This window comes from Trachurus japonicus, chromosome 3 (assembly GCF_045865225.1).
Source record: "Trachurus japonicus isolate A0001 chromosome 3, Traja_1.0".
Taxonomy (NCBI): domain Eukaryota; kingdom Metazoa; phylum Chordata; class Actinopteri; order Carangiformes; family Carangidae; genus Trachurus; species Trachurus japonicus.
Window position 1 is genome coordinate 9,974,144 of NC_140909.1, and position 25,666 is coordinate 9,999,809.

Sequence of the window (25,666 nt, forward strand, 5' to 3'; positions counted from 1 at the left end):
TTTACTCTGTATATTTTTTTTATATACTGTAGTAATAGTTGCCAGTATCAAAGTAAAGTGATTTACTCGATTATTCAAACTTGTAATAAATGTAATAAGCAAAGCAATTGACAGGAATTATCACTTGAGGAATCAGATGAATATTTGACAGCTCCACAAGACTTGGTATAGTGTTGGCTCTTGGTGTGTGTGTGTGTGTGTGTTTCAGATTAGGACCTCATCAGATAAACAGACACTGTCACACAACTCCATTAAGAGAGTCTTCTGGGAAAAGTACTTTTTAATACAGCTCCGCACCTCTGTCTCTGCTGATGAGTCTGAATGAGTTCAAACTCAATGAGCATTTATTTTCTCTCTAATTTATTTGCTGTTGCATTTCATTTCCAGGCCAATTCACCCTCTCAATCCCTCATAATCAGATGGCAATTAGTGAAGCGTGAATCACAGAGAGCAGCTCGGCTCGACTCGACTCCCTTTCATGACACCTGCACGTTCACAACAACAACAGTTTGGAGAAGCATTCTTTTATTCCAAATAAAATCTTATTTAGTTCATTTTAAACAGCATTTCTAATTCCATCAGAACTCTGCAAAATGTAATAAAACTTGTTTTGTTGCATCACGTTTTAAAGAAGGAGTTCAAATATATTTTTTTTCTCCTGCAAGGCTTTTTATAGCATTGCAGTTTTTGGAGACATGATTACATATCAACACATGGGCCCAACTTCCTCCAACAACAAACTTTGGTTTTGGTACAAGAGAAAAAAACTCACTATGAACATTTAAGAATCTTTAATTCACACTAGTAATAAAATTGCATTACATTTCATAAAATAAATGTTCCAGTTTATATATACAGAGAAAACAGACTGTACATACCCTCCAATGAACCATTTCTAAAAGGAAAAGAAAACAAACCTGAAATAAATCTCACAAAAACATACAAGCAATACAGTGCTCAGCTAAGCAGGCACAACTGTACATCAAAATTTGTAACTGCTCAGTGTTGGGGTGTGGGAGGGGCAAAAAGTTAAACATTTACAATAGAGTCCTTAGGGACTGATAAAGGGGTCTTAAAAAGTATTGCAGGCAAGCAGACAGACGCTTGTCTTTTTCCAAGTGCAGCAGAACATCCATCTCGTGTGTAAAGTGTGGAGCCGACTGTTGCTGCCACCAGGGTCCAACTATTGAACCTGTGTCTCAAAGCTCCCATTCAGCTGGCCCTCCTCATAGTCCATTTGACACAAAATCATGTTGTTTTTAAGGAAAAACTTGTCCCCAACGCAAAACCTGTTGGCAGAGAAACACAAACAAAGGCAAAAGTGTTGTTAAAAAACACAAAGACCATCACTGTTGGCATCAGGAAGTGGTGTGTGTTTATGTGTGTGTGTGTTGACTGGCTGACTCCACTCTGCTCTGGCAGTGAAAGCGTAGCATTTAAGATCAGACGGTAATGATGATTTTGTTTGATTGCACACATTTGGCTCAAGACAGTTTACCTAACGCACCCTGACACCGCGCCTCGTCTGATTCAAAGCCTGTTTTTGATGGTCATCATAAATGTGTGGCTTCAAATGAATGTTGATTAAAAATCCGATCTTTTCAAAGCAAGCAGACACGAGCACTGGCGCTCAATGAAAGGCAGGTCAGCTCTCCTCGGCCTGGCAAAAAAAAAAAAAAAAAGTGCTGGCACCACAAGAGTTTCCAAGGAAACTCCTGCCACAGGGTTAGCTTTTCACACACCAGTTTGGTTCCAGTGCTCGAGAATATTTTTCCTCTAAAGTCTCAGAGTCAATTGAAGAGGGAAAATAACACATAGCGGCGGCCTGCCCTACTGATGTTCTTCTCTACGCTGCTGTTTGTTTGTGTGACACAGTACAGACGGCTTCATAATGTGACTGAAGGGGAGTGGAGATAAGAATATAGTCGAGCATAGCTTGGCTTTCGTAATGTGCCAGACTGGTAAAACAGTCACGGCCATGGCCAATGCTGTGCCAGATGAGGCCTGGCTTCATGTCTGCCAGCGGAGAAGAGAGACTGCAGTCATAATTCCCTTACAGCAGGTGTTCACTATGGTAACTGAATCTGGCCTGCAGAAGGTTAATGGGCTTGTGCTGTGTGGAAGAACAGGGTCAGAGCACCCCTGACAAGCATGCAAAGGACGCTCTGCTTCCAGAGTGCTGCCATTACTGACAGTGTATTAATGGGGAAAAGCAATATTTGGGTATGTCATATTCTATGCACATCATAGCATAGGCTTTGTGCTCACCCCAATTTCATAATAGTTTCTATCACTACGGAAACACCATTTCACACCTGTGTAGGTCCGTGCTTCCCTTATGCAGCAACACCCCCCCTGGAGGACTTTTTATTGTTTTTGTAGCTCCTATACCTCATAACGGCTAATTTTACACCCCCACGGCTTAAAAGATTTACAGATCCAGCCACAAACAAGGACAAAGCTGCTGGCAGTGTGTCACAATAGAAAATAATTAGCAAGGCATTACAAATGCAGCACAGAAATCTTTTAGTCTAACAACAGGAAGACAACGACAATCTACTTTTTTCCCCCTCAGGCTTACTAACTATGGTCCATAGTGATGTAATAATAAAATATCTGTCGCGCCACTGAGGTTTTTCAACACCTCCCAATATTTAAGCCACTGTCCATCTTAACACTCCATTTATATATACTGTATATATAATTTAGAATAAAAAGGCAATGTTGTTGTGCAGTTATGATCCTCAGTCTTACCTCTGGTTACAAAGCTGACAGGCAAAACAGTCCAAATGGTAAACATTATCTCTGGCTCTCATCACCATTTCAAAGGCTGGGATCAGTTTACTGCAGGCTGCACAGTTCCCCGTTGTACCAAAGAGCCTGAAAGACAGAGAGCACAGACAGAGATTAACCCACCTTCCCTTTACCTTGATGTAATAAAAGAGCAAACAAAAACGTACTGACAGCAAGAACAATAGCAAAAAAAAAAAAAAAAACAGGAAGAAGAAAAAAATAAATGAAAATGCTGCAATGGAATGGAAAAACAGGACAAAATGGAAATACGTTGAATTCAGTGCACAAATCTGTCTTGGCACGCACTTGGTATTTTTTGTTAATGCGAGTTACAAACATAGATCTTAATTCTTGACTAATGATCTAATTAAAACGATCACATGGTTTTAATCTCCTTCTTCAAAGAATTTCTCCCCTTGCCCGTTGCAAAAGCAATGAAAACAGGTCTGAGACAAAGCATTTGAGCAGTTGAAAGTTTTCTTCTTTCAAAACTAAAACACTTAATGAGCCTACTGTATCTCCAACCTAAGCCAGCTGGATTTTTTTTTTTTTTTTTTACACACAAGGGGCTGCGTTCTATGATGTAGTCATGACTTCAAACAGATTTCTGCTACAAGGATTCAGGCTCAATCCCTCCTCTCTCTTTCTCCATCTTCCCTTTTCCATTCAAACAAGGAGCCTGAGACAATGATGGTGAGATGTAGCCTTGAAGAGTTAACTAAATGTTTTACTGCTGAACATATTCACCGCTCAAACCTCGCTGCTTGTTTAGGCTTATTAGATAAGAGCCAAATGATAAAGGTCACAAACAGAGCAAGGAGGCACTGGTGTAGATCTCCAGCTCTCTCCTCAAAGCAAAGGAAACTCAAACGCTTTTTCCCAGTCAGATTTACATTTTCATTTTCCAAGCGCCTGCCTCTATGTTTAATTTGGAGATTCTGAAGCACAGATAGATTTATATATTCTGCGGCAGGAAAAGGACCGTTTCACAGCTTCGCAAGAGGGGATAAAGCAACAGTAGATTGCCATTCCAACAGTATGTTAAACACTTTTTCCCCAAACTTGTAGGGCTCAGACAGAGGAATCACCGTGTTGATATTCTGCCTCGTTTATGCTAGTCCCATTCAGTTGCTTTCACCTTGTTAAAGAAAACGTCTATCCAGCAGCACTGCTTCTAATTAGGGGCCACTGCCCCAGAGGAGCAGGAGAGACAGAAACAGAGGGAGAAAGGCTGTTATGTTCCATGAGAGGGATTCACAGGGTGTTAAACAGAGACATTGTTACAACTGGTTACTGTTTCAATAAAAAAAGGGAGAGAAAACTGCATGTTCTCATACAGTAGACATCTGCCACCCACAGAGAGCTCTGTTACACAAACAACTTGTGTTTTTTCTCTGCTTATCCGAAAATCTAAACAATTCTCACACATTCGGTATTGATCCAAAAAATGGACCAAATGTGAGTGCTACGGAGAACCGACCTTGTTACCAGTCCTACATCTATAAAAGATCAGTTTTCTAGGAAGCAAATTCATATGAAATGAAAATTAATTCTCTTCCCTTTTGTTTACTATTCACTCAATAGGTCTTTCCTATTGGACACGAACCTCACGTGGGTCATCATGCAGTACAACGAAGTGGCAGGGACTCCCTAGGTTTCAACTCTCCTGTACCAAAGGGTCACACGGTGATGTCGTTCTCTCTCCCTCAGGGAACCGGGGGCTTTAAAGGCGCCTACAGAGACCCGGTCACTTAAAGAGACTTGACGTGCACAGACCTATAACAGCTTGTGGGATTATTCTAACCCATCTCCATTACACCCCGCTGTGCTGCGGACATGGTGCTCACTTGATACATACAGGTTGTGAAAACACCTGGTGGGGAAGCCCAGCTTGATACCGACACTAAGTTCTACCTTCATTCAAAGAGGTGCAACATCTCTGCCGAGGTTTTTTTTTCTTTTCTTTTCTTTTTTTTTTTTACACCTTTCAGTTATGTTTTTTTCAGCATGTTTCCTACAAACCGGCAATCCAGATATTGTGTGTATAACCTCTTCCCTGCGTATTGTGACACATGAATAGTTTTTTGCAGAGCTGTTTACATATGCAGCCTGAGCTACTCTACGTTTACAGTACTTTAATCTTTACTCGCTCACCAGAAAAACAGGGGCTTTTGATTGACTACCGCTGAAAATAAATATAACACTACTTGACTACTGAAAAATGGATATTGCTGACTATTTGGGAGAGGGAAGAGGTGTATCTTAAAGTAGTATAATACCAGTTTTAAAAACTACTCATTCAATTTCTATATTTTTCCACATTTATTCCACATTTTAGGAAATAACTATCTCAAAGTCCAATCAAGTACTTAATATGTGCTGCGGTTTTAGTATCTTGATGGTACTCTGGATTATCTACCCAAACATGGGATGGAGGCTTTCTGCTAATAGCACAAAATGGACCAGGCTTCCTCATGGTGGAAGTACAGTAAAGCTGAATGAAGCTACCATACTGTTGCATGCTAACTGACACCAGTCGCTCTAAATCATCTTCAAATCATGAAAGGCTCCACTTCTACATCAAAAGAAAAGTTCTATCCTCGCCGTAACACGAAGAGCTGAAATGTAAGAAAGTGCATTGGATATGGCTGTGTTCCACTCACACAGTTCTTCAGCCATCAATTGATGTGTCTGGGTTATAACGTGGCATCAACATACGGCTTAATTGAGCTCCTCGTGCTAAGAGGAGATTACAGCCTGAGAGAACTGTTCAAACACATTACACTCTTCTCTTCTACTGCTCCTGCAAAGCTAAAAGCAACCGGAGTTGAACCGCCCGCTGCAGTGGTCTCATGAGTAACAGCTGAAGGGCGCTGCATATAGTAAGCAACGAGTGTTTCGCACCAAAACATGATCAAGAAGCATATTATAAGGGATTAGATGTCAGCTGAGAGGATGCAACATATTACCACAAAAACGAAGAGATATACAGTACGCCACAAAGTGAAATAGATTTGGCACATTTCTGTCCAGTCGAAGCAGGAGCCCGCACATGAATAGACTGACAAGGCTCTGATTAGAACATGAGTAGAGCTCATGTCGTCTGCAAAAGCAGAAGCATCGGGATAGCCGAGTAGCCCAGGAAGATTTTGTTTTACTAGACTGTAAACAAAGATTCTGCAAATAAAAGAAAAGAAAACCAAGCACATGCAACACAGCACAGCACATAGTTTATGTGCAGAGTGGAAAACTATGTTAACGAAGCTGCTACAGTCTTTTTTTTTCTTCCCTTGAAAATCCACACGCTTCATAGCACTGAAACAGTGCCTTCAAAGGATTACCTTTGAAAACATTAATTCATTTCATTTACAATAGTTTTTTTTTTTGTTTGAATAGACTATTTTCTGCAGAATTCCCACGTATTGTTCTGACACATGTCCTGTATTGTAGGAGTGCAGTGGCTCATGCACTTCAATTTCCCTGGTCATTTGGATTAAATAAATCAATATTCTCAAAAGGAAAGTATAAAAAAAAAAATTCAACACTAACACAGTTTTTTTCAGCATTTCTATTTAAATAAGAGTGTGAATGGTGAGTTTCTGGAAAATATGAGAGTATTCTTCGCAGGTTCAGTCTGTCAGGTTTTGTCGATCAATCATCAGCAGCGTTGCAGCGAAAGTTTGAAGCACAAAAAAAGTCTTATTTTTAGAAAAGACGCTTCTGTGGTTCATTTAAGTGGATTAAGAGGGTTAGGAGTGCTGATTTGGATTGCTCCCCACAACCTGTAAGACAGTCTGGCATGGATTTCTGAACGGGATAATGTTGTATAAAGTGAAAGCAGGCAGGATATTTACTTTATGAGCACGTGTGTTCAGGAACTTTGAAATGTCATCATCTGTGTTCAGGTATTATATGACCCTTTTATTCCAACTAATAGTTAGCGGGGCTACAACTATTATAGCAACTATAGTGGTACAGTAAAAATGTCACTTATCATTTCTAAGCACAAAGTAACAACTAGTTATGTCGTATTTTATCCAACCAACAGTTATTTTAGTTCAGCTTCTTTCCTCTCCAGTTATAAATCATTCATAGCTGGCTCTGAAGTCTTGAAATAATATTTACGATAACATGCATCTCCTCTCTGCCTCCACCAGTCTCCAACACAACACAGTACTCTGGTTGGTCTCCTTTAAAAAGAGGTCCTATTTAACAGCTACAAACTAGATGCGGGTTGTTGGGGGTAGAGCTGGATGGCAGGAGTGTAAAGAAGCTCAGCTCTCCTTCCTGTGTTATTGAGTTATTACAACGGGTCTTTAGAGAAAAGAGGGCATTCTTTAGTGCTTTCAACTTGCTACTTTGCTACTTTCAAACCCTTAAAGCTCCTTCGGTGCATCATCTGCCTCTCTGTGTTGCTTTCCTCAGATTGGGCTGTGGCTCTTGAAGTTTCTCTACCTGTTCTCTGAGCTCTTCGAGACTTCCCTTTCCTGCGCAGGGTTTGTCAGATTTCATAAAAGGGAAAGCTGTTAATGCATGCATTGCATGGTCTGACCTTCCCCAGCAGTTGTGTCTTTTTGAAAGTGTAAACCTTTCTGTTCAGATCTATCTTGCCCAGAGAGGAAGAGCAACTATCATGGGAGGAGAGCGGTTGTTTTACTTGGTTAAGTCGTACGGAGAAGAAGACGGATTTGAAAAACAGTCACATCCAGATGGAGCTATCATCTTCCCCTGCTATTCCGCCAGTTTGTGGATAACTTATAATGTTCATTATCTTTAAAACGTTTTCCTCTTACAGTTAATTATACCCCATTTTGATAAGTGGATGACTATTATGTCCTCTCTAATATATGAAATAGAAGATTAAATGATTTCAGGCTTCAAGTCCTGATGATCACACCATGACTAGATTGTCAGCCCTCTGGTGAAGTCGTATGATCCTGGGCATTGGACATAAAGGAAATGCCTAATTAATCTATTATTCCAGTTTATAATGAAAGAGTGTGGCCAAGTTGTTCAAAAAACACTCTTGATACAGTGAACTGAACGTCAAAGAGATTAGAAACTGAATTTTTTGTTGGTGCACTGCTTTGGAGGGCAGAGGAGGACATTGGCTGAGGTGTGTGTGCATTTTAGTGTTTGTGTGTGTGTGTGTATGTGTGTGTGTTGAAGTGTAAGATTCAGGAAAGCGTGAGTGCATTCAATAAGTTGCTAATGCCACTGAAGGACAATCACAGATGGAGCTCCTATAATAATTAATATGAGCATGGCAGGGATCCAAACCCTGGGAAATAACCAAAGTGTGTTTGATCCACCCGCTTGTCTTTAATGAAGTGCAGGAGGCTAATTCAGTGCACAGATTTAACTTCATTACTGCAGGTGAGAGGAGCCTTCGTCTTAGTACACAGAAAGGAAGGAATGAAAGGGAAACTGGCACCGGATGGAGACTGCATCACCTACTTTCAAATACTCTGCTCTCTCAAACTGCCTCTTCTCTATAAGCAAGGCAAGGTTTTTAATTTGTTCCATAATAGAATTCATCTCAAGCATCTCTAGCCATTAAGTGTTCTGCATTTGTCGCAGGCTGAAGAGCAGGCGAGTGGGATGGATTTCATTAGGCAATCCGGGGCAACAGAGGAGCACAGAAAGCTCTCTCCTCCTCTTTCCTTTTTATTCTTATTTTCGTATTCCTCCTAACTCTTGATTTCATATGTCATTCTCTTCTCTGACCTCTACATCTTACCGGCCTAATGTGCGAGAAAGCTTTTCCTTCTCCCTTCACTGTGCCAGTTAGGCACTTACGTCTTTGGGGGTTGGGGGTTGCTGTCCTTTCAGCAGATGTATTTTACCAAGTGAAACTCTCAGCTTCATCATTTTTGCCTTCTCTTGGTCATTTGCCCATTTATTATTACCTCATCTGCACCATCTGCCCCTTCTGGGGGCAACATCAGGTCTTAGTGGACCTCTCACTGCATCTTAAAAGCATTAACTGTAGGTGGGAACTGATGGATGGTAATGGCCTATCTCTATGTAACGTCCCTAAGCGCCTCTCAAGTGGGCTGTGGGCTTCTTCCAGGTCACAGGAAGAGCTGAGATGAAAGTGAAATGTCATGGAGATCCATGAGTGAGGTAAGATGAAAACCAAGTTGTTTTCTCTCCTCAGGAGTTTTGTTTGAATATAGGTTGCTCCTTTTGAATCTCTACTTCTCTCAACTTTGAATAATAAACTGACCAGACCTAAGTGGGTAGCAGCGAGCTGGAGATGTCAGGGAGCTGACAGATAAGTAGACAGGAGGAGAATGGAGAAAGGGAGAGGGGGGTCGGTGAGGGTGGGGGTGGGGGGCTGGCAGTGCAGCACTGGGAGTATTGGTGGGGAGGGGCCTAGGGCACCGGCATCCCTAAGTTGGCCCCAGAGGGATACCCGCTCAGATAAATGGGAGGACCACATTGGGAATGTGACTTAACGCCTTGGAAATGGTCATGTTTAATTTAACAAGCAGATGGCAGGGGCATCTGAAGGGAGCTGGGGGGCCGGTGGGGGGTAGGGGGTTGGTGGGGGCAGAGCTAAAGACACTAGTGAACACTGGTGAAGCAACAAGCCTGCCTGGAGGTTTCTCACAGCCTTACAGAGCTGCTACGACTGAAAGCCCGTCTCCTCCATGACAGAAGTCCCCTGTGCTCATGTCGACAGAGAGAGGAGGATGAAAATAACGTGGAGAGGACACAGATACGACAAACACACACACTGTGGGTTTAAACTCCATGTGGTTCAGCGGACCAACAGAAACACTGAAGAAATACGACACTGACAAACATAAAAACATAGTGGTGCATGTAACATTTAATGAGATGAATCATTTACGGTCGCGATGACACTGAGACTGTTTGACTTGGTTTCTGATGCTGGTTCTACTTTTGTAGATGCTCTTGTTGAGGTACATTGATCCTTATAGGTGTGATGCACCTGTATCTGTTTGACAGCATATACGTATCTATTAGTGCTTTATAATCAATAGTTTAATGAAAGATTGATAGAAAACAATCAGTAGCACCAGAAACAGAACCAGATTGACTATTACAGATGTTTTCTTTTATAAATGGCAACCACTGCTGACTTTTATACTTTTATTGTGTATAGTATTTATCATGCATGTTTCACAAATAAGATGGGCATCTCCAAAAAATGCCCCAGAATGTCTTTATTTCTGCTTGCGGTATTTGCACTACTGGATGCCTGCTCTACAGGAAACCACTACACATTGGCTTTTGCTACGATATAATTACAACATTGGAGGAATCTTTGGCAATTTAAATTGATTGAGATTTCTGTGACGCGGGAAAAGCACACTGAGAAACCAAAGCAAACACCATTAGGAGGATGGAAAACACCTTTGTGATCCCTTCATGTCATAGCTCTCGGTTGTGGCGCGGCTTTTGTGTTTTTGTTATGAGTGGAGAGAGAGAGGTGATTGTGTGTCTTTTCTTGCCTCAGGTAGTCCCTGCGACAGAGGATGAGGTTGGCTTTCGTGTAGAGGGTGGAGCCCACCTCCCCCAGGCGGCAGTCACAGCAGGCACATTTGAGACAGTCCTCATGCCAGTATTTGTCCAGGGCCTTGAGCAGGTAGCGGTCTTTAATCTTGCGATTGCAGCCAGCACACCCCTTCTGTTTCCCTTTGGGCTGGACGGAGAGCATCGGCACACCTGTAGTGATAAGGAGACAAACAGCCATGCGTGATTTACGGCCCAGGAACACGAGTGACTTTTCATGTTCTCTTTTTGATAAGCCGGCTGCTTCTCGAGGCGTCTAAGCCTGGCCTTGCGCGCGGCCACAGCACACTGCCTACCTGCTTCATATGCATTAAAGAAAACATTCTTCCATGTAGATAGGCACACGGGTCACATTGGACGACAAAGCTCTGACTTACTTGTTCCACTAAGAACATGCTGTAATACAAAAGTTACATGATCACTTGCAGCAGGCTTCAGAGTGGGGGGGGTTACGTCTCGTATAGCGCGAGGATGAAAGGCAATGTTTATTTTGCTTTCTGTGGTATTTACAGCGAGCTGTGTTGTATGTTAGTTACCTACCATTTCATCAAAGCACATTTCACTCAACTGTCCACAGCTGTAAAAGCTCCTCATGGGCTTTGTTTGGTATAGATTAACATTAACCTTTTAAAAAGCCTCTGACCACAAAAACGTTGCTACCAGACCCCAGTGAGATATGTTATGGCCTAAGTGCCTTTTAGCATACACTCACTCGCTGTGTTTCATACACACACACACACACATGCACTGGCTTACTAACACACACACACACAGACAGTGGTGCGCACACAAACCACAAACACACACCCAGTGTTCCCTGCTCAGAGCATTACAGCCTTTCCTCCTTTTACACTTATCTGTACTCATGTGTCTGCAACGAGCGAGCCTAAGTTACCAAACTCGCAAATTGCCCTGCTGTCACGCAGGTCCCCTTTAAGTGCGCCTTTTAGCCTCCTAAAGGACAAATAAAGTCCATTTAATAACTGCACTAAACACTAATAGTCTATGTGTGGTTGACATTTGTGTTTGGACTAAAAGCCCCCCTCAGGCCACTGCTGGTACAGAGGCAGGGGCGCGCAGCTCCCCTCTGTAGCACTAACAGGTCTGCCACAGCTGAAAGCACAAGACAACAGCTCTTAAGACACTCTCTCACACACTGAGCTATTGATCTGTCTAAAAGAACACACAGTGGACGCCACTTGCCACTCTACTTTCAAAACACATTTCTCTCTCTCTCTCCCAAAAAAAAAAAAAGGCGACTGGACACTCTGCATCACGGGGGGGCTGGACCTGCATTTGTATGTGCGGGTATCTCTAAAGGCCCATTTGAGACTTATGTCTACTTTGTTATATATGAAATGTCACAGATTTACCGTTGCACTTGCACATTGGTACATTTTGTCCAGACCAGAGAAAATCTTTATTTTCATTTCTTTAGAGGTGGCCCGACGCACAATTGCGACAGTGTAACGTTAAGTGTGAATGGGGTCATTCTGCAGTTAGATCTGCTGCTTGACTGTAACTTCTGTGGTTTTCTCAGTGATAAACACAACCTCAGCTGGTAACAAGGGACTGCTTCACTCTGTGCACTGTTTTTCTCGGCTAAGCCTGTCAAGTTCGTTCTCTTTCATAAAAACCTTACACCGCTTTTCAAAGCCCCTTCTTTGGAATAGCAAAAGCATTTTTTTTCCTTGTCTCTCTCACATGAGCATGCACACACATCTGCACAAATTCACTCACAGAGTAACGTTATTGGATCCAGATTTGCTCTGCAATTTTTGGCCATCCACACATCAATAATGCTATGAATGTAATATAATTAGCATTTCCCCTTTTAAAAAAGAGGTGAAAGAAATAGGAGAGCTTGTTAGTCAAATTTATGGCTTTGGTTTATATGTCAGTAAGTGCTCCGGTGGTGTTGAGCCGTCTTATTTCTTTATCAGAAGTGGAAAGGAGAGGCTAATTGGTCCAGTGCTGGTGATGGGAGCCATCAATTAGTGTTCTGCCTGCCCTGCAGCTCCCTCCCCTCCCTCCCTCCCTCCTCAAAACAGGCCCCTTGAAGCTGGCACATTAGGATCACAAAACCTGCTATAAATACCAATGTTCAGTGTAAATGAAGCTAAAAAGCTTCAAATTCAAGCCACACTGGATAAGGGCGGACTCTTCTACCTGCATTTCATGGCTTGTTAGGGGAGCTCTCTGCAGGTATGCCAACAGTTCTCGCCTGACAGGTTTCTACAGAACTAAAAACAGTCTTAATGAGGAGAGAGAAAATGCCTGCGTGTGTGTTAGTGAGTGTGTGCGTGTTTCTGTGTACACGTGTGTGAATGTGTGTTCTTGTGCAAAGAAAAAAGGAAGGAGTTGCTGCAATTCCCTCGGGGATCACAAAAATCTTTAATTTGCCTTTTATGACACCTAATTAGTTATTCTACTCAAAATCTTTGCTTTAAATAAGAGAACTAATTATACAAAAAGGTCGTTCCTCCACCTCCGGAGAACTACTCCTAATTGGTTGAGACCACCACCCAGCCGCCACACAGCTCATACAACATATCACGTGGTGTGTTTTACATCACGTTTGAGAAGGCCAATGCTTAACCTCTTCTTAAGTCACTGTACGCTGCTCGCCCTCTCTATTGGCTGCACCGTTTGGTCAAAAAACCCCGCTCAGCATCATCAGAGTGACAACGCTCTTTGTCTTAGTGCGACTCTGACGTTCACGTCTTCATGCATAGTCCCCCAGTCCTTCAGGCCTGACTCGAAGAGACGTCTCAATGGAGGAAATGCCTAATGTCTGCCAGTACTCACATTCAACTGATGCCTTTTTCTTGAAGCCACTGCAGGGAACAAACATGGGTTTGATGTCTTCTACCAAAGCAGCCCGGAAAACAGCTTTAATAGTAGTGTAGCAAGCACTAGCTCAAACCTACTAAACAAAGAGCAGTGACAGAAAAAAAATGAGTGTGTAAAGTAAATGTCTTTTCAATTCCCATAATGCCATGAGACATTTTCTTGCACCTGTCACCACTCCCGGCGCTCTGTGAAACTGTGGTGTACAACAGAACCTCCCATGCTTGCCACCTCCCAGAAAGAAAAGCTGCATTATGAAAGGAAGCTGCAGACTAGGAGGCAGCCTCCACTTAATCCAATCCATTTAACAGATACAAGTGCCACTGACCTTCCAGTGTCATTTGATGTCACCAAAAGCATGCCTCTCCACATCACAATTCATTCTCCAACAAGGGATGCATTTTACCCCTCAAAGTGGAGAGACAGCACTTGCCCTGCCAAATATCCTTCCTGAGAGGGAATTTAATTTGCCATTAGTACTGTGTGTAAAGGCCTGTCATCTCTCCCTTCTTCCATCCATCTACTTTCTTTAAGATTGTATCTTTCAAGAATATGTACAGTTAGTTTTTCTCTGCCCAAGCAGTCTGTCAGAGCATGTATTTTCCATTATAGAGATAGCATCCGATTTCTATGTTACCCCATTTAGACTTCCGTTTTTACAGCTATCAAAAAAAATCACATCAGTCTGCTAACCTTTTTGATATATTTAAGGTTTTAAAGGAAAATACGCTGTTTGGAGCACTCAAGGAAAGGTTTGAAAGTAGAAAAATACAATTATCACATAGACCCACATTTCCTCAGACCAGACAGGAGTGTGTGAAAAGAAAGATGATTTGCACCAGACCGTTTTTTTCACAATCATTATCAGTAAAATCTTTGATTAACAAGAAAAGAAAAAAAAAAAAAAAGAAAGTGTGCAGGTGCTTTGATATGAAACTGCCTACAGTAATGTAATGTATACTGTACTATGAATCCTTCATCCATCTCCATGATGTGTTATTTCAGGTGGACTCAAAGACGATTGGTTAATGTCTTTTAATCAGATGCTGTGAAGCAAAGGCAGAGGAAAATAATAATTCATAATTGATTAATTGACTAGTTATTACAGCTAGTCCATAAGGTGCCATCGTCTAATTGCTTGTTGTTTGACCAAAACAAAATCTGAGAAACTGCAGACAGTAATTGTTTGCTTCATCAATGATTGAACTGAATAATCAATTATTAATGAAGATAGTTGCCCACTCATTTTTAATGTTGATCAACTAACAGGTTTATTAACTTAACTCTTTCAGTTGTAGTTTCATGTCCAGACAAGATAACAGAAAGTGAATTAACTCACAGGTTCCTGGTAACCTTCACTTCTCACCACTCACACGGTCTCAGCGGAGCAGCTGCTCTCTCAGACACTCAGCCCTAATGGCAGCAGTGATAGTTACATCTGATTCTGTGTTTTGTCAAACATCTTGTGATCAATTAAAAGCACCGACGCCACAGGGTGATGCAGACTTTGCCGGCTGATGGGGAGGTAAAGGATCTTTACGAGAGTCACTCAGCCTCCCTGACACATAGTGGGGGGGGGGGGCTTTCAAGGAAGGTGGAAGCTGACCCTGGGTGGGCCTCGGCTCAGGGGCCCCTATAATTCCACCTCCCAGCTGCAACAAATAAGAGTGTTAGCCACCAGCGTGGTGGATACGCAGACTCAGGGATGCTCGGGGAAATTAGATACTACGTTACCAAACGATTGTATTTAGCTGGAACAAGTGCATTTGTCATCGTCATCATCGCCACCGCCACCATCATCATCTGTTTATGCAAAGCACTCCTGCACAAGACATCCGACAGACATTAGTGGCCTACGATGAATCCATAAACTGATATGTGATTATTATATTATATTATATTATATTAGGCTATATTATATTATATTATTCCATTCCATTCCGGTGGCTATTGAGAGACAAAAACAGAATAGCTTTAGTCGTATAAAATGGGACAAAATCAGAAATGACTGTGTTGGTACTGAATATATACAACCTCTAGAAGCTCAGCTCCACTCTTTTATGTTTCAGCCACCACTGTAAATGCTGTGGCCATGGCAGTCCCAAATAAAATTTGACCCTGGGCCAAGGTGTCTGCCACCAGGGTTAATAGGGATCTCATGCAGATGTCCTGCTATTGTGCGCATGAATCAGCCTCTTTCATTCAGCTTCCGTCATTGCTGTAATTGAGCCCATAGACACGTTTCTCTATTGCCAAGACAAAATACAAGACATCTGGTAATAATATCAGCTGGAATACACATGCCAGTTGAAAGCAGACTGATGAGTGTATTCTGAATGATAAGCACAATAAAGGCAACCGATTCACTGACTGATTCATGTTGCCATCCTTAGCTGGAGCATACGCAAGGAGTGAAAGAGAAGATATGCATGAAGACACAAACACACTCATGAAAAGAAGCACACACACACACACACACACACACACACACTCCCTCTCTCTTTCTCTCTCTCTCTCAAATTAGGCAGTTTCTTACAAGGCCCAAGTCAATATTACATTTCATACCGACTGTGTTTTTTTCCTTATAGTTCACTGTAAGAGGCTTCTATGTTACTGTACGGCATGCTACATTTCCAGATGGTTGTGTATGAATGCTGGGGTCTGTGAGGTGATTTCTGGGACTGTATGCATGCTATGATTATGACATAATTAACACCCACAGTATTTGGGAGGGAGAGCAGACAGGGCTGGTGCGGATGAGGAGGGGACTGTTCATTAACAAGATGCACTCTCTCAAACTTTGCAGCTTGCTGTGGCTAATAAGCCCCGGTGAAACGGAGCCCAGCCGTCCCTTGCATTGACCCTGGCACTGCCCGGGATAAGGGAGGGTTTTGTCTCCTGGAATAATTGCTCTTTTCACATGTTACAAGTGTCCTGACCCCCACGGTCGGCAGCCACTTTCCCTACCATAATTACTCCTGATCCGCTCCAAATGAGTCAGCCGCATTAGGGCCGCAATAACACTGGCCCAGCTTCAAGCGCGGCATGGGGAGTCTCAGCAGAGCAGCCTGGAACAGGACTGCCTTTTCTCCCAGCCCACGGTCATTTCCATCACGTCAGAGGTGCATTTCTTACACTTGAAGTCAGCACGAAGGCCCTGGGCCCTTTTCTGAGGCTTACAGAAGGCATTGTTAACTCCTGGTGCTCACTGCTCACTGTGGTTTGGCTGCAGACTCCATCCCAATTAACGGAAAACTTCATTAGGGTGTTTTTTCCACACTTTTCAGCCCCCTATTATTTTTAATTTATTCACATGGGGTTAATTAAAAGAAATGTATCACAGCGATATGCAACAGCTTTCTAATTAAATTCATTGCTGCTTTTTTTTTTTTTTTTCAAGACATGAAACTGGCAGAGTTTCCAAATTATTACAGAAGGCGACTTGTTCCAACACTTGGTTGCTCAGTAGTAGGGTGAGATTAGAGCTCTGCTAGGTAAACTGTCAACAGCAGAAAAGGAGTGAGAGATGGTGCAAGAAAATGAGAGTGAGGGAATAAGATGAATGAGGAGGAGGAGAAGAGACACAAATATTCATGGCTTTATCATGCAGCGTTACCCCAAATAAACCCGTGAGGACTCTTTAAGAGGTAGGACTGTCAGAGTGTTGGCAGAGGAAGCCGAGGATTTGGTATTTCTACTAGCCAATCAAATGCGGACGCATTGTTGGACTTTGTCTGTTGTTGGTCTGAGGTTTTGAGCTCCGGCAACCCTGCCATTTTACCATTTCTCAGTGACGTCTTTGTAATCTATCCTCATCCTCGACGCTCATACGCTCGCTGTGAGATCAGAGATTTTTTTCTCTCCAGTCTGCGTTTGAGATTAAATAAAGGAAAAATCTGTCTATTCTCAAACTATATTCCTTTTACACTTTGATAGAAGACACAATCTTATCTGCCACTTCAAGAATCTTGGCAGAAAAAAAAAAAAAAATCAAACCATTAGACCTGTCGCAGACACTTTCCGCCATCCGGAACAGAATAATGCACAAACACTTTTTAGTCCACATTAAAAATGCATTTGGAGAGGAATAAATGTAGCCCTCTAAAGTTTGTGTCACTCATGAGGTCAGGACGTGATGTACAAAATCCTCCCCACTCCCCAGCAATTACTGCACACTTATTATTTCAAAGGATATGCCAGGAGACAGGTGTGCCATTCAGGGTCCTCGATGTGTCAAAAATGGAGGGGAAGAAGGAACACCATACTGCGGTGCTCTGTGTGAGGCTCTTTAATCTTGAATAATGCAAATTCCCCACAGGGGGCAGTTATTTGGCAGCACAGGCCTCTAATGTCATTCAAACACCCACTCCCACACCTGATGGGGTAAATAATGAGGGAAGTTGGTTGGGTGCACAGTTAGGGAAGAGGCCTTCATGGTGATTGGGTGTGATGTCATGTTGGATGGTAAGCTAGGCTGCCTTGTGTAGCATTAGCTCATCCTTTAGCCGCGCAAAAGAGAGGAACATCAGAGACAGCGCTGGCCGATGTTTGATAAGGACGATGGCTTTCTTCTAATGAATTCCTTTAACACTTTTATGTTACCTCGTAATATAACGACTGACCCTATTTCCTCCAGGAGTAATTCTTGCTACTGGCTAAAATGAAATGGCAATTCAACCAGAGAAGACAGGTCGAATGATATGAAATAAAATGAAATGAAAAGAGATGTGATTGGGGGGTTGGGGTGTGTGTGTGTGTGGGGGGGGGGGGTCTAAGGTCTGAGAAGCAAGTTGAAGTTGGCAATGAGTTCAGTGGGAATGTGTGTGACCATTTGCAGTCGCAAACATCATAGTTAAGCTAATGATTAAATCAACGACTTCAATATCCAAAATGTAATCTAGCAGCTTTAAGAAGCAAAGAACTACCCCCCTTCAATCACAGACTTTAATTAGCTATTTACAATTTGATTTAGAGAAGGTCATCCAATAAGAGATTAGTTCTCAGCAAGATGGATCTTATTTAAAAGGAGGCACCCCAGGCCTTTTCTATTTACCAACAAGATAGCTGTAATATCTCAAGAGAGTGTGAAGCCTCCGTCAGTCTTTTCTTTGAATTCTTCTGCTCAAAAGCAGCTCAGAGGAGGCTTTTAATTCAGTTGTCTTTAACCTAGAGAAATGCACATGACATTTTGCTGAAGTGAAGATCGTTGTAGTTGTGGTTAGAAATACGTACTATATGTGAATGTGTGTGAAAGCTGAAAAATCTGAAGTAAAACAGGCTTACAAAACACTAGCTGCCCAGTAAGATTGCAAGAGTTGACGGGTTAACTGCTGTAAAAGAGTACACGTGTTACTACACTGAGGAGTATCTTCACTCTACTGTGAAGGCAGATAAGAGGAAGGCAAAAAGTGCGAAAGGAAACCCATGACATGTCTCGGCCTGAGATTACACAAAGAATCGGGAAGTTCTCACTTCAGGCCAAAGCTACACTCAACCTGCAGAAAACATACAGCACACAGCAAACGGGAGCAACAATAGAGTGAAACCATGACTGGATGTGTAAAAAGCCCCACTAGCAGCCCCTAGAGGCTGTGCTGCACCTCACACCCCCACAAGAACAAAGTGCCTTTCACTAACCGACCAAGCTCTGCCATCCTCAGAGCCGACAGTCACACAGGCCAGGGCCAAGAACGAATGAAAATACACCAAGAATGATCAGGGCTTTGGCAGATGGGGAAATATGGCATCGACAAGGATTCCTGTTGGCACTGTGATGTGCTCGCTATGGAGAGAATACGACAGGCCAGTTCAAACAGCTGACTTCTCCAAAAACTATATTGGTACAATAGCACCAGTATTGTGTTTCTGCAGGTGCCTCTGATAAAAAAATTAAAAAAAACCCCAACCACCTGCTTCACAACTTACAAGCACGTGGAGGTACGTGCAAATTTGTCACCTGCTGCTCTCAGACGTGTTACCGCCTTTAAATGTAACATCGGACTGCACGTCAGCAGCTCAACAGGGATTTCCACCAGAAGTTTGATCGTATGGTTTTTTTCTATCGTACCTAAACACACACCCTCCCACCCCACACACACACACACACTGTTTATCGGCAGTTTCATCCTCGCCACAAGAGCAAGTCCGCCATGTGACAAACACTGAATTGACCCACTTGAGCTAAGGCTGATAAATGGTGTGTTATTATTCAGGGTTAAATGATAAACATAAAAATTTCAATAAAAAACACCAAAGAAAATTTGAGGTAGTTTACACAATCTTTCCACCAGAGAGCGTGTTCCTTGTTGGCACATGATATTGTTTTGATTTTTTTTTTTTATTATTACATCATAATTTTTAAGATCCCAAAATATAAATTTTCTTTTATTTACACAAATATTCATTGACAGCGCTCCTTCAGGAGGCATTAAGCCATATCTTTATAGTACAGAATGGAAAAGAGAAGAAAAAAGGGAAGCATTAAGAGACATTAGTGCAGTTTAAATAAACACAAAACATTCATGTTTACTATAAAATAATTTCTGCTTTTTCAGCCACATTTATGCTGCGATTAAAAAACATAAAGGCTTTATGGCAGAATATGTCGTAGTTTTCTCATAATGCACATTATAGTGCATGACATCATGTATTTTGAATACCTAAAGCATCACATGAGCCCACACGGTGCCTGACTTCACTGGGCAAAGTGATTATGTTGCCAACAGGTGACATGCAGGTGCAACATGACAGGATTTCTTCAGTGAAACAGACTTTTGTGCACATTGGCACTTCCACCACCAGTTTGTGTAGTGTAACATCTGCGCCTCTCAAGAACTTTACTGCGCATCATTCCTCTTTCCAATCTCTCCTGTCTTCCTTTACTGAGCCTATGATGACAGAATAAAGGAGAAAAGCAAAGAATAAACTTCACACGGTGCACGGGAACGCCGAGCAAGTCGGAACAGAGAGCGCACGACAGGTAAACAGGTGAATAAATAACTTTGTGTGGGGAAGAAAAACTGATGAGACGTTGCAGGAAGTGTGCACGTGTGTTTGTAGAAGCATCGGCGTATGAATACTTCCTCCCCCTACATCAACACGAGTGCAGTCGACAGTAGCTTCAGCTTGACAGTCAGCTTTTTGCAGTGACAAGTGGCAGCGAGGCCTGCTTCCAACAGGTTCAAGCAGGGACCGGCCGCCCTGCTCCCCTGTGATGCATGTGGCAGCCGGGTCTTGTTGTGAAAAATATGTATGATAACATGGCAAAGCATGTGGCCCTCTGGCAATAATAAAAGGGGGGATGCTCTTACAGCTCAAGAGTGCATAATTGAGTTTGTGTGCCACACTGAGCTCAGCCATCTACATCGAAGAAGGCAGGTGGGTGCGCTCGCTAACACGTGTCTCTTAAGTCTCAGTTCAGTCCCTTTGAATTCCGCTTAGATTATGGAAAATGATATACATCTCCCGCACTCGTAGATGTGAAACGATCAGGACTGATAGGGATCTAGAGGTTTAGTGGTGACAGACAAAATTGTCTCCAATGAGGATTCTGCATTTGTAAGATCAGAGAGAGATTAGACGGAATTAAACACTCAGCTGAAAAATGGCATAAATGTGATTTTGTGTTCATTTTTTTCCCCCCTCCCCTGAGCTTTGCTAAAATGAAAGATCAGCTTTGGTATAATATGGATGGACAAAACACTGAGGAGGCAAATTACATTACGTGTCAACGCAGAATGGATGTGATTATCACACCTATATCAGGCAGGCGCATGCTGCATGTTTTGATACCATTTTGTCATGTGCATGCTAATGAAAAAGGACCTTTTTATGTGTTAATTGTGTGCAGTGCAATTTACATCACTACCACTGTCTCCTGACAATTGTTTAAGACAAAATTGGAAAAGTACAGCCCAGGCAATCCAGGTGCCTGAAATAAAGCTTCATATATAAATATAAAAAAAAGAAAGATAAGTGACTTAAGAAATATCAAACGAAGCAATGTGTTTGTAATATTGTTCAGGGCCCAGAGCACAAAAACCAGACGTAATTTCAATATTTGAAATGGGCAAGTTTAATTTTGAAGTAAGAGCAAACCAATAAGCTGAGAAAATAGCAAATACAGGGGAGCAAATTGCATTCCCTTGTAAAAGTGAAAAGACTTAAGGAACATATAAAAGTAATCTCCAACTGGAAATTAGAAATCAACCCTCAGAAACCAAATAACAGAAAAGAAATATTACTGTCCACTTTCTAAATCAATATAACATTGCTACAAGACAGTATTACCATGGTAACACCGGTAAAGAATGAAGCAATTCTTATTATTTCAAAATAAAAATCGGAGCCTGAAGCCCCAAGTTTTATTACAGCAGCCGACAGATCAGCAGTCTGTTTTCATCTGAAGCATTGCTTTTCAATCACATGCTTTATGAATGTACAAATTTCTCTGGACAGGATGATAACAGGGTCGTAAATTAACAAGCAAAGGTTACCAAGAAATTTATCAGTAGCTTGGAGGATTTTTCCCCTCTGCTTGCTGGGGTCTCTGAAGAGTATACTGTAGTTGTGTTAATGTTCAGCAAAAAAAAAAAAGCCTTCAGTGTGTGGACCCACTTTCTTCTCCTGCAGTTGGTTGCGAAGGAGAGAGGAGAGAAAATGGCTGAGTTGCATTTTCCTCTCAAATTAGACGCAAATTGGAACCTTCATATCGTAGGATGAAATAAAAAAATGTTGACACAGAATATTTTGGTACATGTGTTGCTATTCATTACTAACTATGACCTGCACATTAGGTCATTTCACAGAGCAGTGGCTGTGTTCCTTTCACAGTCCTCCTCCTCCTCCTCCTTCCTCCTCCTCCTCCTCTTCCTCCACTGTGCCAACACACTCACTGCTTCACCAGATACTGCACATTATGAGTTAATGACTGCATCATCTGAGGAAATGTTGATTACCTGAAGATTGACGTACAAGATGGCCCACAAACAACATGAAACTAACATCCTTCTTTATTTATTTTTTAGTTTGAGCCTAATTAAGTTACGATGAAAGTTGTGACTAATGTTTGACTCTTAATGGGCTGACTCTGTGAGAAATGGCAGATTTTCTGAATGGAGCTAAGATTAGGATGGGGGGTGTGTGTGTGTGTGTGTGGGGGGAGGGGGGGGCACAGAGATTCATTTCTGGTTATTGCTTATGTGGCACAAATTGTTTCAGACTTCTCTCGGAGAAGTCAGAGTTCAAAAACAGTCTGCCAAACGATCAGCAGCATTACTTTGTTGCCAAGTAGCATCGCAGCCTTTGAACGCGAGACCAGACACACTGATGATCTGTTTTTATAGGACACATAAGGACTGAAATATGAACACTTAAAGCAGCACGCACACACACACAGAGCCATAATAGCGAATCAATCAAGAGACACAGAGAGTAATCATACACATACACTCATGTGGCCACCCAAAACACACCAGCCCACACCTCCCTCTCTCTCCTCATACGCACACATTTACTTGTGCAGGCACTAAGTGGATACATTAGACAAGAAGGTTGAATTGACAAGCCTATAACTTTAGAGCCAATAAACGCTAAGAGGCACCACAGCGAAAGAGACCGGATTCAAGCAGCTCTGTTGACAACCTGGCCAAAACGCTGGAGCTGCTGGTCGGGTCCAGCAAATAAAGGGTGAAGCTTTTAGGCAATGAGCAGCAGGTGATCTCAGCTTTTCTGCAAGTCCTAATGCTCCTAAAAGCCACTCTCCCTGGTTCTGTAATTGGGCATCAGTAGTTAATGTAGTATTGACTGCATTACATGCTCCTGTGCATCCTTTCCCACTAATGCCATTTGCATCACCTTGTACATTTACCATATTGCTTAGCCAATAACTGTTAAAAGCAATCTGAATCATGAATCATATAGGGAACTTTTAGCTAGACAGACATCCAAAGGAGACAATTTACAGTTGAGTTAATTTGGGTACATTAGCAGCACAACATGGATTCAGCCAGACAGACCAATTTATGTCTCTGCCCCAATCCTTTTATTGGTTTTTAGATGTGTAAGTGAAAGGATGCTCTGCTGAGAGATATGAAATATCCATTTTCAAACATAAATAATGGGTTACAGATGCATCCATCACTTTTTAGACAGAGGAGAGCCCTGGATAAGCTCAAACGTGCAAGAGGAATATGCACAAAGTAACAAACAAATGGGCTTTATGGTGAGTGGAGATTGTCGTTGTGCATGTCAGCAGGTGGTCAGCAAAACAATCCTCAATGAAGTGTCAGGAGAGAGGAGAACATGAGAGGCTAACTTTGTTTCCGGTCACATAAAGAGATTAGTACTGTATACTCTCCATTGGAGCATGATGGTAATGTTGTATAAATGTATTTAAATGCATATGCACTGAGCACCATTTAGACCTTAATGTGATAAATGCAAGGCACATCCCAACATCAGTTTAAATCCAAAATGGGACTTCATTAGAGGCGAGTTTGATTTAAATTAAAATTAATTAGATTGCCTCACCCATTAACCTAAATACATTGAAATAGATAAGTAATGCAAGTAGGCCTGTTTGGATGGAAAGTGAGTGAACGTTGCACGGCCCCTATCCATAATTTGCAATCAAGTTAAAAGCACTCTGCTGTCATCTCCCATCCCGTGGTGATGTCAAAGGCTGCCTCGCGAACTTCACAGACGCAAAAAGCACTTAGAGGAAAGGAAAGGGGGAAAAGAGGAGCCACATGCACTGCAGCGTCTGTGGAGTATCCTCAAACTCTGGGTTACACATCCCAAAAAAAGGGCTACACACACACACACACACATATACAGTATATATACACACACACACACATGCACATACACACAAATCTGCTCCAAATAAACACGCAACTCCTCCAAACTAAAACTGCAGTTTGTCTGAGGAAGGCTATTTGGTGTTAAGTGCCACCCCAACTTCATGGTACAGATACAGAGAGCAAGCCACAGTGATCGGAGGTTTCTTTCTGCGAGAAGAGAGAAAAAAAAGAAAAAGAAACACAGAGCCTGTCGTGATTAAATGGGGTTGAAGGGGGAAAAAAGCCAATACAAAGCGGAGGCTGCGGGTGCGCAGGGTCCGGGGCGACGGAGGAAACACTTAACGTGTAAAATGTCAGTAGTTTGGCTCGTGTTGCTCCCCAGGTTATAGCATCCTACGGCCGGAGACGTTACTCACCCTCTTCCTTGTCCAACACCATCGTCCTGAGGAACGAGGAGTCCTTCCCCGGGCGATCCGTCCTCGGCTCCAGCAGGCTGCACCGCTCGGTCTGCTCACTGCTTCTCCTGGAAATGGCTTTGAAACGCGCGGCTGACTAGACTGAGCCTCGATAAAAACCAAAAAGAAAAAAAAGAAAAAGAAAAAACCCTGGAAAGATGAATTACCGTCTGCACGTTTTCCCCCCTCTCTCTCCTATCAATAATAATTCATACACGGAATACGGTGATATACGCGGCGAGAGCTCCGTATCCGGACTGAACTGTAATGCAAATAAATAGCGTCAAACAGCGTTGGTTGCTTTTGATAAATTCCATGCGAATAAGGAGAGAGAGAAAAAACAGGCAAAACAATGAAAAGCGATATAAATCTAGTGTCGGCTATCTGTAAGTGTGCACACACGGACGGATCAGACGCTCAGACTGAACGGCTGAGCTCTCCTCGCTGTTAATATCCTCTCTTTCTCGTTCTCATTTGCTCCGAAACGGCAACTATATTCAAACAAATCCAATTGCAAATCTGACAACTGCTAAAAGCAAACTCACGCCGCCTCTCTCCCAGTTTATGTGCCGCGCTCGCCTCTGCTGCTACTGAATAAATGCGCGCAGTTTCCAGAGACCCCTCGGATTCCCCTGTTAATTAAATCAATTCATTATGCTCAGATCTGATTAGCAGCCCTTCCCCCCTCTTTGAATCAATTATTCAATACACAAACATAATTGCTTGTGCCAGAGGTGTCTAAGTATTAGCTTATTTAACTCCAAGGACACTAATTACCCCTAGGGCAAGGGAACTTTTCTCATTAATTCTGACAAAACACAAAAGCACAGCTAAGGGAAAGTGTGTGTGTGTGTGTGTGTGTGTGTGTGTGTGTGTGTGTATATATGTGTGTGTGTGTGTGTGAGTGTGTGACTGGTCTGCCTGCCAGTCTGAATGTGCGTGATAGAGAGAGAGAGAGATGGAGAGAGAGCAGGAGCAGAAGCAGGAGAGAGCGGCGCGTGCGCATGCACGTAAGGTTGTATTGATGCACGTGCACACGCACACGGAGGAGAGGGAGAGAGAGAGAGAGAGAGAGATGGAGAGAGACATTGAGAGAGAGCGATGCTGCTCCATCAGTGCCTGGTACAGTTGGAGTAAACATTAAAAAAAAAAGCGCTTATTGTTGTATCTTCTGCTTTACCTTATTTCTGCAGAATTTAATAGAAATAACATCTAATTGCG

The 25,666-nt window shown here is 42.4% G+C and overlaps 2 protein-coding genes across 2 annotated transcripts in view; one reads left to right on the forward strand and one right to left on the reverse strand.

Moving 5' to 3' along the window:
• Positions 1 to 776: 776 nt before the first annotated feature.
• Positions 777 to 25,393, reverse strand: lmo1 (LIM domain only 1). The gene is made up of 4 exons (XM_085760642.1): positions 24,407 to 25,393; positions 10,278 to 10,491; positions 2,755 to 2,880; positions 777 to 1,289 (listed from the first exon to the last, which is right to left on the reverse strand). The coding sequence occupies exons 1-4, from the start codon at positions 24,426 to 24,428 to the stop codon at positions 1,184 to 1,186; spliced, it is 468 nt and encodes a 155-aa protein (XP_085616768.1). The 5' UTR covers positions 24,429 to 25,393; the 3' UTR covers positions 777 to 1,183.
• Positions 7,436 to 25,666, forward strand: part of vat1l (vesicle amine transport 1-like) — a 321,886-nt gene continuing 303,655 nt past the window's right edge. Inside the window, exon 1 of the mRNA XM_085760605.1 lies at positions 7,436 to 7,443. The gene's annotated coding sequence lies outside the window, so the exon portion shown is untranslated. The remainder of the gene's footprint in view (positions 7,444 to 25,666) is intronic.

What these genes read in the sequence shown, in the direction of transcription:
- lmo1 (XM_085760642.1), bottom strand. Translation starts at nt 24,428, where the DNA reads ATGGTGTTGGACAAGGAAGAGG. An exon ending in GGTGTTGGACAAGGAAGAGG is followed by an intron (nt 10,492 to 24,406) that starts GTGAGTAACGTC and finishes TTATCACTACAG; the next exon opens with GTGTGCCGATGCTCTCCGTC. An exon ending in TGTCAGCTTTGTAACCAGAG is followed by an intron (nt 1,290 to 2,754) that starts GTAAGACTGAGG and finishes CTCTGCCAACAG; the next exon opens with GTTTTGCGTTGGGGACAAGT.